Source organism: Pseudoliparis swirei, chromosome 21, assembly GCF_029220125.1.
Source record: "Pseudoliparis swirei isolate HS2019 ecotype Mariana Trench chromosome 21, NWPU_hadal_v1, whole genome shotgun sequence".
NCBI lineage: Eukaryota > Metazoa > Chordata > Actinopteri > Perciformes > Liparidae > Pseudoliparis > Pseudoliparis swirei.
Window position 1 is genome coordinate 12,538,645 of NC_079408.1, and position 15,995 is coordinate 12,554,639.

The following is a 15,995-nucleotide window of genomic DNA, read 5'->3' on the forward strand; positions in this document are numbered from 1 at the left end:
ATGCGGGGCCGGAAAATAAAAAGAAAGATTAGATTAGATATTCCTTTATTAGTCCCGCAGCAGCGGGTGCACATTAGAGCATTAATAAAAATGAAACACAATAACAATACTAAATACTAAAATACTAAATATACAGAGGAAACTAGATATATCCACAAGGCGGTGACCAAAGTGAATCTCCAGCAGGTTAAAGATGACGTTTTCTTACAGATGTTTTCTTCAGTGAGCAGGGGTGAAACTTAATTTATTCCCAAATTGTATTTGATGTAAAACCTTTCAAAAACAATCAGGAAATCTGTTGGTAAATCTGTCACTATCTAATTATTGCACACACACACACACACACACAGCTTTTCTGTCAGTGTATCTATTCCACCTAATATGATTATCCCATAAACCCTCGACAGGCGAGCGCCATATGTTCATGCACAAAAAAAAGGAAAGCGGCCAGCGGTGTCACTAAATGCCCCACAGAGCAGGTCTTTAGTTGGCGTCTCGTCGTGTGACAATAGACCTGTGTGAGGCAGAGGAGCTTTGAAATGTGGCGGAACTACGAGGCCATAGGATTGTTAATTATCTTCATATAATTATGCGTACTTTCATCAGCGCGTGAAGAGGCTCTCGGCACAAGAAATGAGTTCCCATTCGTGTACGTCGGGTTGAATATGTATACGCTGATCAGTGTGTGTGTGGTAATTAAGAGAGGAACGCGAGAACACAGATATTCCTGAGAAGGAACCCACCGCCAAAGAAAAAGTAGAAATGCATTTTCTTCTTCTTTCTTTACTTTCCTTGAAAAAGCTCATGCAGAAAAACCCGTCTGAGTCTCAAAAGCATTATAATACCAGTGCACACACACACACACTCACACACACTCACGTATATCCCAGATGCAATCAGCGTGGCCTTTGCCTTGATCCATTGTGCTCTAACGATTCAGCCCGAGCCCTGCTCGGTGGCCCGGAGGCCAGCTCTGCTGCTGTGCATCTCATCACATCCCATTCATCACCCGGTGTCTGTCTCCACCTCCAGTCCTCCATCACACCGGCCTGCCACTGACCTGCTATTGACCCACTTACACACACACACACACACACACACATCTGAAACACAGCCGTACAGTCGGTTGACAGCACGGTTTGGTATTTGAGCTTCTGTTCCTGTTGCTTTAATCGAGGTGCCCTTCTGTTTGCAATAGGAGATCTTTGGCGACCGCCGGATGACAATGAGCCGTTCTCACGGCTCCATCATTCATATTTGACAGACGATCTAATTGCGCTTCGCTGTTTTTCTCACACTTTCATCCCAACCGGATCCCGTTGTCGGCGTCACAGATGTTTAAAAGCTTGTTTTCTCGCTGCAGATCAAATCCTCTGGAACTTCTCTCCTGAATATGCATCAGAGATACGATTCACACGGACGCTTTTGGTCTCGAGCAAGAGAATATTTCATCAGCTATTCCAATTCATGTTTTAATGAGAGCGGTGCGTTGGCATCTTTGGATGAAGCCTCATCCCAGAGCACATTCGCCCTCATAGACTCAGAGGACGCATCGCTACGCATTTCCTAAACTGCTCGACTCGCTCGTAGAGGATCCGTAATAATGCCGATCCCTCATTATTAAAATTACAGGTCTCAGAAACATGAAAATACACAGAAATGTATTCCTTCCATTACAATGTTATTATATTTCCACCACTCTGTAACCTTTCTGTTAATTGGACCTCCAGTACAAAGAGCTCGGGTGTATTTGCACACAGATGACAGTTCATCATTTGCTGCGAGCAATTTCCCTATTATTACAGCTCGGGACCTCACTGTAAAAGGTCAATATTTACACCCCGCCCCCAGCACACACACACACACACACTCCCCGGCCTATCCATGCTAATGCAAATAGAACTGGTAGGAAGGTACATTAAGTCGAGCCAATATGGGAGAAATGAAAATGCTAATTTTCGGAGAAGGTATGAAATTGCGGGTGCTGCGTTGTCCCACCCTTGAGTTGTCGTTTCACCCCGACGTGATTCAATAAGATGGCCCCGCCTCCATCTCTCCATGCTCAGTTCATCATATGGAGAGACGATGTCTCCGCAGGCTCCTTAGGAAGTAATATATGCTTTTATATATATACTACCGTTCAAAAGTTTGGGGTCATCCAGACAATTTCGTGTCTTCCATGAAAACTCACTTTTATTTATCAAATGAATTGAAAATTGAATAGAACATATAGTCAAGGCATTGACAAGGTTAGAAATAATGATTAATATTTGAAGTATTAATTTTGTTTTTCAAACTTCAAGCTCAAAGGAAGGCCAGTTGTATAGCTTATATCACCAGCATAACTGTTTTCAGCTGTGCCAACATAATTGCACAAGGGTTTTCTAATCAGATATTAGTCTTCTAAGGCGATTAGCAAACACAATGTACCATTAGAACACTGGAGTGATAGTTGATGGAAATGGGCCTCTATACACCTATGGAGATATTTCATTAGAAACCAGACGTTTCCACCTAGAATAGTCATTTACCACATTAACAATGTATAGTGTGTATTTTTGATTAATGTTATCTTTATTGAAAAAACAGTGCTTTTCTTTGAAAAATAAAGACATTTCTAAGTGACCCCAAACTTTTGAACGGTAGTGTATATATATGTATATATATATATACATATATATATATATACAACACCGAGCCGCCTCTCTAGACGGGGTGGAGGTCAGCTCGGGGTTCATACTCGTCGGTTGAAGATCAACGAGAATAAAAATGAACACGGAGGCTTTTAAAAAAAAAAATCTGTACTCCGTTCTTGTTCCACCCTGAAGTTCAGCCGCGTCTCTTACATGCAGAAATCTTTCCGCCGCCTCTGTCTGTGTTTACCGGCGGTGACGATCGGCGAGGGGGGGGAGGGGCCTCCGCCACCCCGCCATTCGATAAGGCCCGCCCACGTCTCATCGAAGGGGGGGGGCGGCGTCTCCGAGGGCGTCGCGCTTAAGCCGGAACGCCAGACACGAGTTGGCGGCCTAATCGTCTCATTGTCTCCGTTCCGCTTGAGAGGATCAGCGGCCGCGCTAAGCTCCTCGGGGCCACCGGCCCTCATCTGCCCTCCGCCATCTTGCTTTGTCGTGGTTGTCGTGGTTGTTGTTGTTGTTTTGTAGAGCAGAGTCAATTAATTTCAGCGGCATTGTTTTTGTATTTATTTTATTATTTTGCCCACTTCTCCACGTGGTTTTCAGTTCTTCGCGTTCCTTCTCCGTCTTTCGTGTTTTCCGTTCTCGAGGTGGCGTCGTGAGCACTGAGCTCAGCCTTGGACCAGCCTGGCAGCATTTTTGTATTTTTCCTGCAGAGTTTAAGTAAACATAAAGCCGCAATGGAAAAATACTCTGCTGGGCATTGATGGGCTCGCAATGTGAAGCATCGGCGGCGGTGGCGAGCGGCAGGAACTTAAGGAGCGCGCGGCGTCCTCATCGTCGGGTTCATGCTCGTGTTGTTTCCACGCCTTCATGTTCAAAACAACACATCATTATTCTCACACTCTCTGTGTGAATACATTTTCTACATATTCATCCTCCCTGAGTCCCTATTGTAGCAGCTGAGGTAGTTCTGAAGCCGTGGGTGGTGTTTTCTAACACACCTGCATGTGACATAGATGGTTTAGTTTTTAGTATTTAGTTTTGTGTTTTATATTTATTTTCATTGATGCTCTGATGTCATATCATATGGGGGGGTGGTATGAATGTCTCGTTGAATCGCGTGTGATCCGATCTAAAAGCAGCCCACAGGACATCTGACTGGGTTGTCTGGACACTACGGATAACCCACGTGTATGTGCAGAAAGTACACTGAAGTAAATATACTGAGACGTGGGAATTCCTACACTGAAAAAGTGTAAGTAAACCTCTCAGTGATGCCTTTTAGTGACGTTGACCTGTTGCTCTTCCTCTTAGTTATCGATGAACACTAGGCCGACGTACACCAGAGCTCGCCCTGCCTCTGGTTGGCCATCCGTCCATAATCTCGCATATGATGGGGAGGATTTGTTGAGGCTTTTGCATGTTTACTCTGGACACAGAGCAATACATGGGATACAAGGCATCGTGTTGCCATGGCAGCCTCATTCTGTGTGTCTGTGGACGGGTTGTGGACCAGATAACTCAGGAGGAAGCCGGTGAAGGAAATATTCCACATTCCATCACGTGTTCTCCCAGTAGAGCTGATGATGTCATTAGTTGTTGTTGTTGTTGTTTTCTCAAGGCATTGCTGCATAGCATTTGCATATTTCAACATGATGGAGGTGTGCTAACTGTTTTGTGTCTGCTTTAAAAAACAGTTTGTCCCCCCACGGGGATCACATGCGAGTCCTGAGGCCCATCTGTGGCTGGAACCTTCCACGAAGCCAGAGGCAGAAAGAGAGAGAGAGAGAGACGGGCAAAGAGAGAGAGACAGGAGGCGTGTCGCCCCCGAGGGCCTCCGTCCTATCTGTCACTGTGCCAGAGCGAGTCGCCCTGTAAGTGACCCGTGGACACGGGGTCAGCGGGTCAGCTGTGACAGCCTGCCTGGCGAGCGCCAGTGTGTCTTGCGTCGGTGCGGGTGGGAACATCGGTGCATCTGCAGCCTGTCTCCCACGATGCCAGAGGCTGTCAGTCTCCATCTCCCGGTCCAGAATGCAGAGCGTGTGTGTGTGTGTGTTTGTGTGTGTCTGTGAGTGTTTGCATACGTGTGTATCCTACTAATGAAATGAGATTTAGGTAGAGATGTGGCGAAGGGCATCGCAGGGTTAGAGACGCACAGGAGCAATATGTTGTCACGGCAACAGTCAATGAGACTTTGTCCACGTGAGAGTGGCTCATGGAGGGGGAGAGGGGAGGAGAGGAAAGGAGAGGAGAGGAGGGGAGGGGAGGGGAGAGGAGAGGAAGAGAGGAAATGAGAGGAGGAGAGGAGGGGAGAGGAGGAGAGGGGAGGAGAGGAGAGGAGAGGAGAGGAGAGGAGGGAGAGGAGAGGAGGGAGGGAGAGGAGGGAGAGGATGGAGAGGAGGGAGAGGAAGGAGAGGAGGGAGAGGAGAGGAAATGAGAGGAGGAGAGGAGGGGAGGGAGAGGAGGAGAGGGAGGGAGGGAAAGTATAGGAGGGAGGGAGAGGAGGGGAGAGGAGAGGAGAGGAAAGGAAAGGAGAGGAGATGAGAGGAGAGGAGAAGAGAGGAGAGGAGAGGAGGGGAGGGGAGGAGAGGAGGGGAGGGGAGGGGAAAGTATAGGAGGGGAGAGGAGAGGAAAGGAGAGGAGAGGAGGAGAGGGGAGGGGAGAGGAGGAGAGGAGGGGAGAGGAAATGAGAGGAGGAGAGGAGAGGAGGGGAGGGGAAAGTATAGGAGGGGAGAGGAGAGGAGAGGAGAGGAGAGGGGAGGGGAGGGGAAGTATAGGAGGGGAGAGGAGAGGAGGGGAGAGGAAAGTATAGGAGAGGAGAGGAAAGGAAAGGAGAGGAGATGAGAGGAGAGGAAAGGAAAGGAGAGGAGATGAGAGGAGAGGAGAAGAGAGGATATGAGAGGAAATGAGAGGAGGAGAGGAGGGGAGGGGAGGGGAGGGGAAAGTATAGGTGGGGAGGGGAGAGGATGGGAGAGGAGAGGAAAGGAAAGGAGAGGAGAGGAGAGGAGGAGAGGAGGAAACAAGATAAAGGGAAGCAGTTGCCATAGCGACTCTCCATTGCAGCTGCCTGTAATTTCCTCTCCCCTCTCAGTGTGAGTGTGTCTGCCTGACTGTATTACGTCTGTCTGGGCTCTGGTGTGTCGCTGGTCTGTTAGGATCCATCTTGCTGAATCATATTCCAGCAGCTCCTTCACAGACATGTCCTCCGTGTGTTTGTATATAAATACAAAAGCAGGTTTCACAGGAAGCCAGACGCCCTCCATCTCTCTCCCTCCATTCTAACAGATGCTATCGTAGTTATTTATGTGGTGGTTCTGCACTACTACTCTTTCATATCCACAGGCCTTCACACACACACACACACACACACACACACACAGAAGCCAACAGGGACAGTCTCTGTGCCACGGCTCTAAGTCTCGTGTGCCATATGCTAGCAGAGGCTCCTGGCAGGAGAGGAGTATCGTAGCTCTCAGTCACGCGACGGGAGCCGGGGTCAAAGGTCAACGAGGGCCCATCAGGGTCCAAAGCACTGGGGTGGCTGGCATATGCCGGAGCATCTGACGCGGACTCTGAAATGCTCCGCACGCATTTAGTGAAGAAAGATGCGAGAGTATAGCAACACAGTTTTAATGAACGGAACAATTTGACTGAGGTCCAAATTTGAGTTGACTCTTTTTTTAATCATATTCAAATAATAATGCTTCACTTTTAATGTGTCTGAAAAGCAGAATGCCTCCGTTACACGTGACCACGTCGAAAGGGGAACACAAAGTACCTCCCAGTAATATAAATGATCTTTTCACGTGGAACTTTCCAGTCATCTTCTTATTCCTTGACCTCGAGGCGGCCGGTATCCAGCTCACCATTTGTGCAAAAAAAAGAAGAGAAAACGACGGCATCAAAGAAAGCGGTGTTTTCTAAAGATCGGACCCAGAAATAGGTTTATATAGAAGTCCCCGCAGCTCTGGGCCAGTTGCGATTTGCATTTATGGGACTTCCGAGTTCCAATGTGCGAAAAATAAAATGAGGAAATTATGGAAATGCATTGCAGACGTGATATACGAAGAGCCGGGGGCCATTCGTTATCTGTTGGTTGCACACGGGGTGTTCCTCAGACGCTATTCTCTTTGCAGACTCGACTTTAATGTAACTCCTCGTGAATTAAGATTTCTCCTCTTGCCCTCGTGCTGCCCAGTTGCCTCCGGTTTCAGAGCGCCTTCCTTCCTCGCGCCAAAACATCTTCGCAGCGGAGAGCTCTCGGGGGTTTGACTTTCACACGCCGACACGTGGAGCTCTCGCGGCGAAATAAATGTTCCTGTTCTGTCCACACATTTGCGAATTCACTTTTTTTTTTTTACCCCAACTACCTACTTGTTGTCCAACACTACATGTGATCAAAGGGAATATGAGAGGTGCCAATACAGTTATTTACTCTTTTTGTTGCTCTCTTTTCTCCTGTGTGTGTGTGTTTGTGTGTGTGTGTGTGTGTGTGTAGATATCCGGGACCGCAGGAAGAAGCCGGTGATGATGTTCATTCACGGAGGCTCCTACATGGAGGGCACCGGGAACATGTTTGACGCCAGCGTCCTGGCCGCCTACGGCAACGTGATTGTGGTGACCATGAACTACCGGCTCGGTGTGCTCGGTAAGTCCCCCCCCCCCACCCTCCACACACACACACACACACACACACAACCCTGTTGCTTTGAAGGTAACAGACGAATATTACGCTCACCCCCTCCGCCACCACTCATGAAACCATCCTCTGCGCACACACACACACACACACACGTCGATTTCTCCCGGGCAGACGCTGATGGACGACTTCCATACGAGTCGTCAATATAATGATGAGTGCAGGCGTGGATCTTATGGATTTCACTCTTGCTGATTATTTCCAGCCTGAACACTGATTCCATGTTTAAACTTTGCTTTTGAACGCAACGGGTTTTAATGATCCACGGACCTGCGCCACCTACGGCACAGGTGTCAAACACGAGGCCCGCGGGCCAAATCCGGCCCGCCGCATCATTTTCATGTGGCCCCTGACGCCTTGAAAGACACGCGATCACCTTTTCTTAAAGAAATCGAACAATTCCCGTGCTTTTATTTTGAAGGTTTCAAATGAAATGGATTCATGTTGTGATATTAGTGTCATTTTCTTCTGCACAATATTTCTACACTCCGATAAACAATAATCAAATGCAAACAGAGTTATTTAACAATATCTTCGAGGAGTTTATAAAGTGTTTCCGGCCCTTTAAGAGGGCAGTCGTGATGCTGATGTGGCCCACGGTGAACATGAGTTTGACGCCCCTGACTTACGGCCTTCTCGCCACGTCATCCCCCTCCCCGTTATTTATTTTGGCGAGTTAGTAACTCAACGCCGAGACGCAAGCACGCCTGGCTTTTTTTTTTACTGACACAGAACGGCCCCTCACCATTCTTCATCTTTACAGCGAGCCCTCGCCCCTCCAGACGTCCGTCACATAACTCATTCCACAAAGAGCGAGGGTTGTAGAAATACAAATGAAAAGGAGTGTTTGGGGTGATAATGCACCGCTCAGCTGTTGGTACCAGACACGTCGCAGGATCCGCCCGCTCGGCTCGGTCCACCGTGAGAAGAAGAGTCGGTGAATAGGAGGAACGCGTCGCCTCGGCTCCCCGAAAACACACTTGACTTCTCCTCCTTTGTTACTCTTTCACTCCGTCTCGCTCCATTGAGAGCGAGTCGTTTAGCTTTGGAGAGGAGGAACATGCCTCGGAGGAGGCAGGCGCTAACTAAAGGAAACTAAGTGCATTACATATTTCATTAGCCGAGGAGAGAGCGGGCCGCTGCGAGCGGTTTGGAAACGGTTTGTTTTCTTTCTTTCTTTCTCTTTCTTTTTTTTCGAGGACCTCTTTGTGTTGTTCTTCCCTGAGACCCGCGCGGCGTTTACAAAGATGACAGACTTCTTCTTTCTTTCTCAGTTGTCTGCAATTACCTGAAAGTGTTTCAGTTCTGAAAGTCGATCTAAAATGTGACTTCTCAAAGAGCGCCGAGTGTGACGCGAGCGCGGCTCTTTGCTTTTATGTCCCGGTACTGTGCGGCCATCCTCTTTCTCTTTTTGTTCTTCCTGATCGTTCCCGTGTGTAAACATAGACATTGTCTCGCCCCCCTTTTTGCTCTTCACTGGAGTCTTTCCGCCGTGAATACTAACAGTAGACGTGTTCTTTGTATTGCTTCTTATTGATCATCTTGGGGGCGTGGCCTGAGTCATCGTTGCCGACTACATTTAATGACTTTCAGAGCTATAGTGCTGCTCGTTATTTTTTATTGGCTACACTTGGCTGGGTCTTTTAGTTGCTGGTAAACCATGACCCACTTAGCCAGTTTTTATTTGGAATAGAAAACACACACACACACACGCACACACACACACACACACACACACACACACACACACACACACACACACACACACACACACACACACACACGGTCTTCTTCTGGAACCAGGGAGTTCATTACTCGCTCTACCCTGTTTACCACCTGTCAGATGACCGGTGTTTCCTGGGGAGTGATGGAGACACGGAGTTCTCATGTGTCGTGCTTTGATGATCGCAGCATTTTCGGGACACAAATAAGAGCCGAGTTGCATCTGCATCCATCAGTCGAGCCACGACATTGATTTTGTGAATATGTTTATCGGTTTATTATCAGACCGCTTCATGGTCTGATCCGTTTGTCATTTCCCGATGGACCGAACACGAGCTTCATTGGCCAAACATCATTCTGATCAGAAAGAAATGCAAGTGAGTGGATTAAAGGCAGAAGTTTAGTTTTTTGAAGGATGATAAAGTGAGAAATACCAGCAGCTCCGCTCCCAAGGTTTTCACTGAATTTGATTAAACTTACGATAACGGTGAAGCATCTCAGTCGCTGGACGTCTCATTCATCTCCTCCTCTCCCGGTCTCTTTCCACGTCTCTCTCTCTCTCCTCGCTCGCCTGGTGGCATCTCCTGCATCAAGGAGAAAGCAGATTGAGAGGGAGACTTTGGTCATTTGTATGCAAAGGGAACGCCGCGGCTGCCTCACAAATATGAGAGCCATCCAGTGCAATTTGTCCGTGATTACGAGACATGTGAGTCATCTCTCGCCCCGTGCATCCACCGTGATGGATGGCGTCTCACTTGGGCAGAGAGACACGGAGACATCAGCGTGGTGGAGGGGGGGGGGAGGGGCTTATAACATGCACATTTGTGTGTGTTTTAGAGGTGGTGTGCGTCCAGCACGTGTAGCTGCATGCATTCATGCGTACCAATGTCCGCTCTGTGGACACACGGCCAGGCTTCCCGCCGTGTTTGCGTTCTTGCTTCAGCAATCGGACGCGATGGTATTTTTTTCTTGGAAGGGCAACGCAGGAGTTATTGACACAGGAGCTCGATGGGGTTCATGGGAAACGCAAACCCGGCACACGGAAACGGGAATCTTCAATCTCTCCGGCGGCAGAGGGGTGATATGGATGTTTTGGGAAGTCGATTGTCGTGGTCGTTGATTTTTTCGGTCAGAGGTGTACGAAGTGTACGCACACGAGCTACTGCGAGAGGTTGCACATGGGTTGAATGGAGTGAGGGAGTTAATAACCGCCATGAGGTCATTTGGATGAATTAAAACTTAAAGCTGGTATTTTAAAACAGGTCTGGCAGTAGACTGTGAATTGAAAAATAAGTTTTCTCTGCCACTGGACTTGGAAGCTGGGGGCACCACTTTTTAGATACTTAAATACTAGCTCACGAGAGAGGAAGACGGTGGTCTGGGTATCGTTTTTAAAAAATCGAAATCAAAAACCTTGCTGTGGTTTGGATTGTGCCAAACCGTACACAGACTTATTAACGTCTAGATCTGGGTACACAAAGTATTTCATAGAGTTTCTAAACTCCATGGAACTGTGTTATATTTAGAGGTACCGAGTAGTAAAGCTCGCCATCGGCAGTGGGAGGAGTACCTTCATCAAGCATGTCGGGCGAAGAACATCAGAACTTTTTTAAAAGAGTAAACTTGGTCTCACCAGGGACCCAAACGGAAGAGGTGAAGACCCCCGTTAAGAAAAGAAGATTTCAGTTGTACCTTCTCACTTTGTTGAGGTGGCAACATGAAGCGTGAGAGGAACAGCGGAGTAGCTTTTTATCCGTTGGTACGAATACTTCCAAGAATCCTGTCTCCGCTTGGCTTTCTTTCTTCTTGCCATAATTCATTTTAAAACACAGTATTTAGGAGTTTTTGGGGTGTATTCAGTCGTCATGGATACAGCACATTCGTAGCCCGTATGTATGCATCCATGCATTGTCCTGATATGAGAGCATTTAAAACTAGAACGGGCACTCGGTAGAGCGCATACCTTCGCATATCACAAGATTGGGCATTGAATTATGAACATGTTGACCGCGCTATGGTAAAAAAGAAGATTTTTACCTTTTCATGACCTTGACCTTGACCTTTGACCCGATTGATCCCAAAATCTAATCAAATGGTCCCCAGATAATAACCAATCATCCCACCAAATTTCATGCAATTCGGTTTAATACTTTTTTACTTATGCGAATAACACGCACGCATACAAATACACGGCGATCAAAACATTACCTTCCGCATTTTCAATGCGAAGGTAAAAATCAAGCACAGAAAGACGGGAATCGCAGTGAACACGGGGGTCAGGGACGAGAAATCCTCCTTTTTCAGTCTTTCTTTCCTTCCGGCTGATGGAGAGACGTGGCACCTGGCGCCCCGGCGCTACACCCCTATGCTAATAATGTAAATGTACCCGTGTGCCGCCGGGCAGGCGCTCCACTGCCACGGGAGGAAGCGGCGGGCGGTTCTCCGGGAACGTTTTCTCTGTGGGAATATTCTGCCGAGTTCGACGTGCAGTGAAAAGCTCCGCGGGCCGTTGACCTTGCCTCGGCGGCCATTGCTCCGGACGTGCCCACAGTCCCGACGTCACCTCCACCCCAATGAGCTCCTTCACACGCCGCCCCTCACGACGCCTCCACTCAGACATTAACGGTGATGATGAGAGCAGAGAGGTGCAACAGAGTCCAGAGAGCAGGGCTTAGAGCGGGGGTTTCACTTATGACGACGGAGCGTGAGCTGTGTGTGTGTGTGTGTGTGTGTGTGTGTATGCGCTGGCCAACATACGCACACACACAGTCGGGTGAGAGATTTTCAGAGATGAGAGACGTGACAGTGGGAGAGAGAGAGATAAGAGAGAGGGGGGAGAGAAAGAGGAGGGTGTGTGTTTGTGTGTGTGTGTGTGTGTGTGTGTGGGGGGGGGGGGGGGTAGAGGAGGGGCCGCTTTTGCCTGTGATGCTAAAAATAAAACCTGCAGAGCCACTTCTGAGCACCGGGGCAGACGGATTCATCTGGAGCACAATTATATATGTGTGCTGGAACAACGGCGTGCGCCCGCGCGCGTGCAGCGGCTACGTTGTCGGTGCACGGACTGAACGCACACACACACACACACACACACACCTATGCGTGCATGTGTTGTCCACATTAAAGACCGGTCCGCCTCACACTTTTGTGAGATATCTTTGGGATTCAGGGAGTGTGGAGGGGAAAATGTCTGCTCAACACTTTGCCACTGTGTGTGTGTGTGTGTGTGTGTGTGTGTGTGTGTGTGTGTGTGTGTGTATGGATGTGTGTGCACGCGATCCCACAACCAGACAGCGATTTGGAACGTGACCTGACAGGACCAGAGAAGATATTAAGACACACACCTCTCCCAAATGCTTGCGTACACACACACACACACACACACACTGTTCTCAGTCTCCATAGCAACCTCCGCCGGAATTGATGAGCAAAGTCCTCTTGACTCTATGTGAGGGGAGAGAAAAAAGAGGGACTGTGGTGTCTTAAGCGTGTGTGTGTGTGTGTGTGTCTGTGTGTCTGTGTGCCTGTGTGTGTGTGTGTGTGTGTGTGTTTATGTGTGTGTGCCTGTGTGCATGCTGGATGGTAGAGCATGTGTGACTTTGAAAAAGAGGACGTGCTGGTCCACTATTATCTGAGAGGGGATTATCACCTCAGCTGGCCAACATCACACACACACACACACACACACACAATCCCATGAGCAGGTGAGACGCCCCGACATGCACGTAGTGTGTCGAGAAGCTCTCGCAGCTCTCCTCTGGGCAGACGTCATTCCTCCTCTGTTCGGCCGTGGCCTCTCTTAACCTGACATGCGTACGCTTCCTCGCCTTCATTGCTTTATCTACACCCACCCCCCCCCCCCATGACTCTCTTCCCACCTCCCATCAGTATTGGCCTCATTCCTACTAGCGGAGCATCAGCACCACGGATGAATGACATCTTGTAATCTGTGTTGGATCTGGCACAGATTGTGGTTTCTTTGAAAGAAGTCTGTAATAAATCATCTGACCCTGTATCTGCAGGGTCTACACATCAAGTATTTATTCTACCCCTGCTTTCAACACATTGATTGCGTCAGTTGGTGTTTCCCGCCCCGCAGGTTGGACTCCGGCTCTCTGGCGAACGGGAACGAGCGGAATTCACTTCTTACGGCTTTTCAAAAGCGATTTGCGGCGCGACGCGAATCCTTACCAATTGCATTGTGGATCTGAAGGATTATCTATTCTAGCTCGCCGCACGATAGGGATCTACTCAAGGACGACCGACCGGTCCGGAGAGCTTTTCGGCGTTTGCCTCGATTTACTCGAGTTACCTTTAATCCTGCTTCGCGAGCGCCTCGAGGAGCGGGAGTCGTTCGAGCCTCCGGTGTCTCGCTTCTTCGACGTCATGCGTGCGGTTTGTAGATGAAGAGAAATCAACACGCACAGACGCACAGGATCTCCTGTGAGCACTCACTTTTAAAGAAGAGGGTTTCGGGGTGTGATGTACGTTTCACGTGTCGAACAATCAGCTTTGTAAGTGAGGAACCATGAGCTGGTAATAGCCAGGGATGGATCATCATTACTGGGGGGGGTGGGTGACAGGCGTTTGAGCCGACACACGTGCACTAAAACAACACGTGTCATCGCTCATCAATTAGTAGCACTCTTCGATACAGAGAGGAGAGCAGTTCCATTGTGGCCTCCGCGGTTCTTCTTCAGGTGATTTACGACGCGTCCCCAAGCCGGCCGTAATATCTCTGAGAGGACGGCCGTGAGGCTGACGCTGTCGGAAGGAGCGACCGGCGAGCTGTTTGCCAGTTGAGTAAATTAGGATCTTTCCCGTGTCCCCGTCCCCTCGTTTTGTGGCTTCATTACTTCCCAGCAGTCGATTTCTACCTGCGAGTTTCTCTCCGTTGAACGTCGCCGCCGTCGAAGTGTCGGAAATACAAAAGTGGGGAAACTATGTTCATACGCATGGATGATTGACAGTGATGCCATTCTCTGCTATCGATTGGATAAAACACTGCCAACCAATTATTTTAGCCCCGACGGTAGCTCCTACGGTGAAGAACTGTTGAGAAGGCAAAGCAATTGAAGAGCCTTGTTTATTTATTTGGTTTAGGTCAATAAAAAAAGCAAAAAACGGACGAAAATGGCAGATCAAAAATAACTGAAACTAACAACTAAATAATGGCGCATACCAATTCATAAACATGTGGTTGTGCATGGGTATGTTAAAGGTGTGGTTGTGTTTAGTGTGTCGTTAAGATGTCGTATTATTATTACTACCATGAAGGCATCTATTAGATGACACAACATGATGTCATATTGCGTCTTCAGCATTTGAGTCCAAGTGAAATGTTCCTTTGGGGAGAATAAGATGTGTTGTATTGTTGATGTAGGAAACTGTATGGCAACAATATCAAGACGTCAATGTTCTCGCCTCCGACTCACAATCCTCTGTGCAGCGATCCGTCTCACCGACTGAGCCCCGGAGAGGTCAGCCTGATGGCTGCCTCATTTACAGAAGGAATTAAATAAGCGCTCATAACTGTCATGAATATGATCCAGCGCGTCAGTGTTTGCAGCTTCAGCTTAAAAGTTAAAGCTCTTAGCGAAGTAACGACAGCGGAGAACGTAATTCCTTTGTAAGGGCAGCCGCAGTACTTACTAATCATAAAAGATAAAAAGTAGGTGATTAAAAGGCATCCGCTTAATGAGGCATAACAACCTTTAGGATTGAGCAACCAGGAACAACAAGGTATAGATATAGATAGACAAGTAGCGGTGCTTTATGGAGGACAGAAAATGACCGCCCCAGCTCATTTGCATATACGGACACATAAATAAATGAAGAAATACATGTGGACACATAAATAGAGACATAAATAAATGAAGAAATACAGTAATGTAGAAATAGATTTATTTAATGATGCCCGGTTTAGGTATAACTTGTATTTATTTATTCCTGTTTTCATCTATACATTTATTTAAACATTTATTTATTTATTCCGTTATTTAATTATTTATACATTTATTTATTTATTTGTTCCAGTATTTATTTATTTATACATGTATTTAAGCATTTTATTTATTTAGTCCTGTATTTATTTATTTATACATTCATTTAAACATTTATTTATTTAGTCCTGTATTTATTTATTGATACATTCATTTAAGCATTTATTTATTTATTCCTGTATTTATTTATTTATGCATTTATCAAAGCATTTATTCATTCCTTTATTTATTCATGCATTATTTATTTATACTTAATTAATGTTCTGTCCTCCGTAGTATTTAGCTTTGTAGTTGAGGAAAAAATGCAAATGTGTGTGAAGGCCTAGATTCAGCACCTTGGACAGAGGTCGTGATGTAATCGGGCTCGTTCAATGGATCGCCGGTTAGATTAGTGTCCGCCTCTCGACGTCACACGCACACGAGGTCGAAGAAGAGAGAGAGTCGGCCGCAGTGTTTTGAGCCTCTCCCCCGACTGCATGGCCCCGATGCATGATGGGAAACGCCAGATCAAAGCACTGATTGGCTCTTAGATTTGACAGCAAACGCCACGTTTTGTTATCCTATTTTTCTTCGTCGTTGTAATATTTAACGCTCGATCGTTGGCTCTTTAGTCTCAGGTTCATTCTAAGACATATCCTCTGTGGTGGATAACAATAAAGCTTCTTTATGCAACACGTTTTAAAACGAGTCGCCAAGTGTTTCATGAAAAGAAGTAAAAGAGAGCGATGAAGATGCACAATTACACTTACATATTTATGGCTCGAACGGGATGTAACTGTTTATTTCTTTAAAGGCTAAAAAACTGACCGCAGTTTTCTCTGGACGCCCGATGCTGCTCCCGCCCGCTCTCCACCGCCGGGCGAGGCGCAGCTCATCTCCAACGAGCCTATTCATCATTTAATGGCTGTGTGTGTATGTGTAATACACATGTCGGATGTC

General features: G+C 47.4%; 1 protein-coding gene across 1 annotated transcript in view; it reads left to right on the top strand.

Annotated features, from left to right (window-relative positions):
• Nucleotides 1–15,995, top strand: part of nlgn2a (neuroligin 2a) — a 125,184-nt gene that overhangs the window by 49,388 nt on the left and 59,801 nt on the right. The window contains 1 exon segment of the mRNA XM_056443295.1: nt 7,135–7,284. Coding sequence (XP_056299270.1) covers nt 7,135–7,284 — 150 coding nt within the window.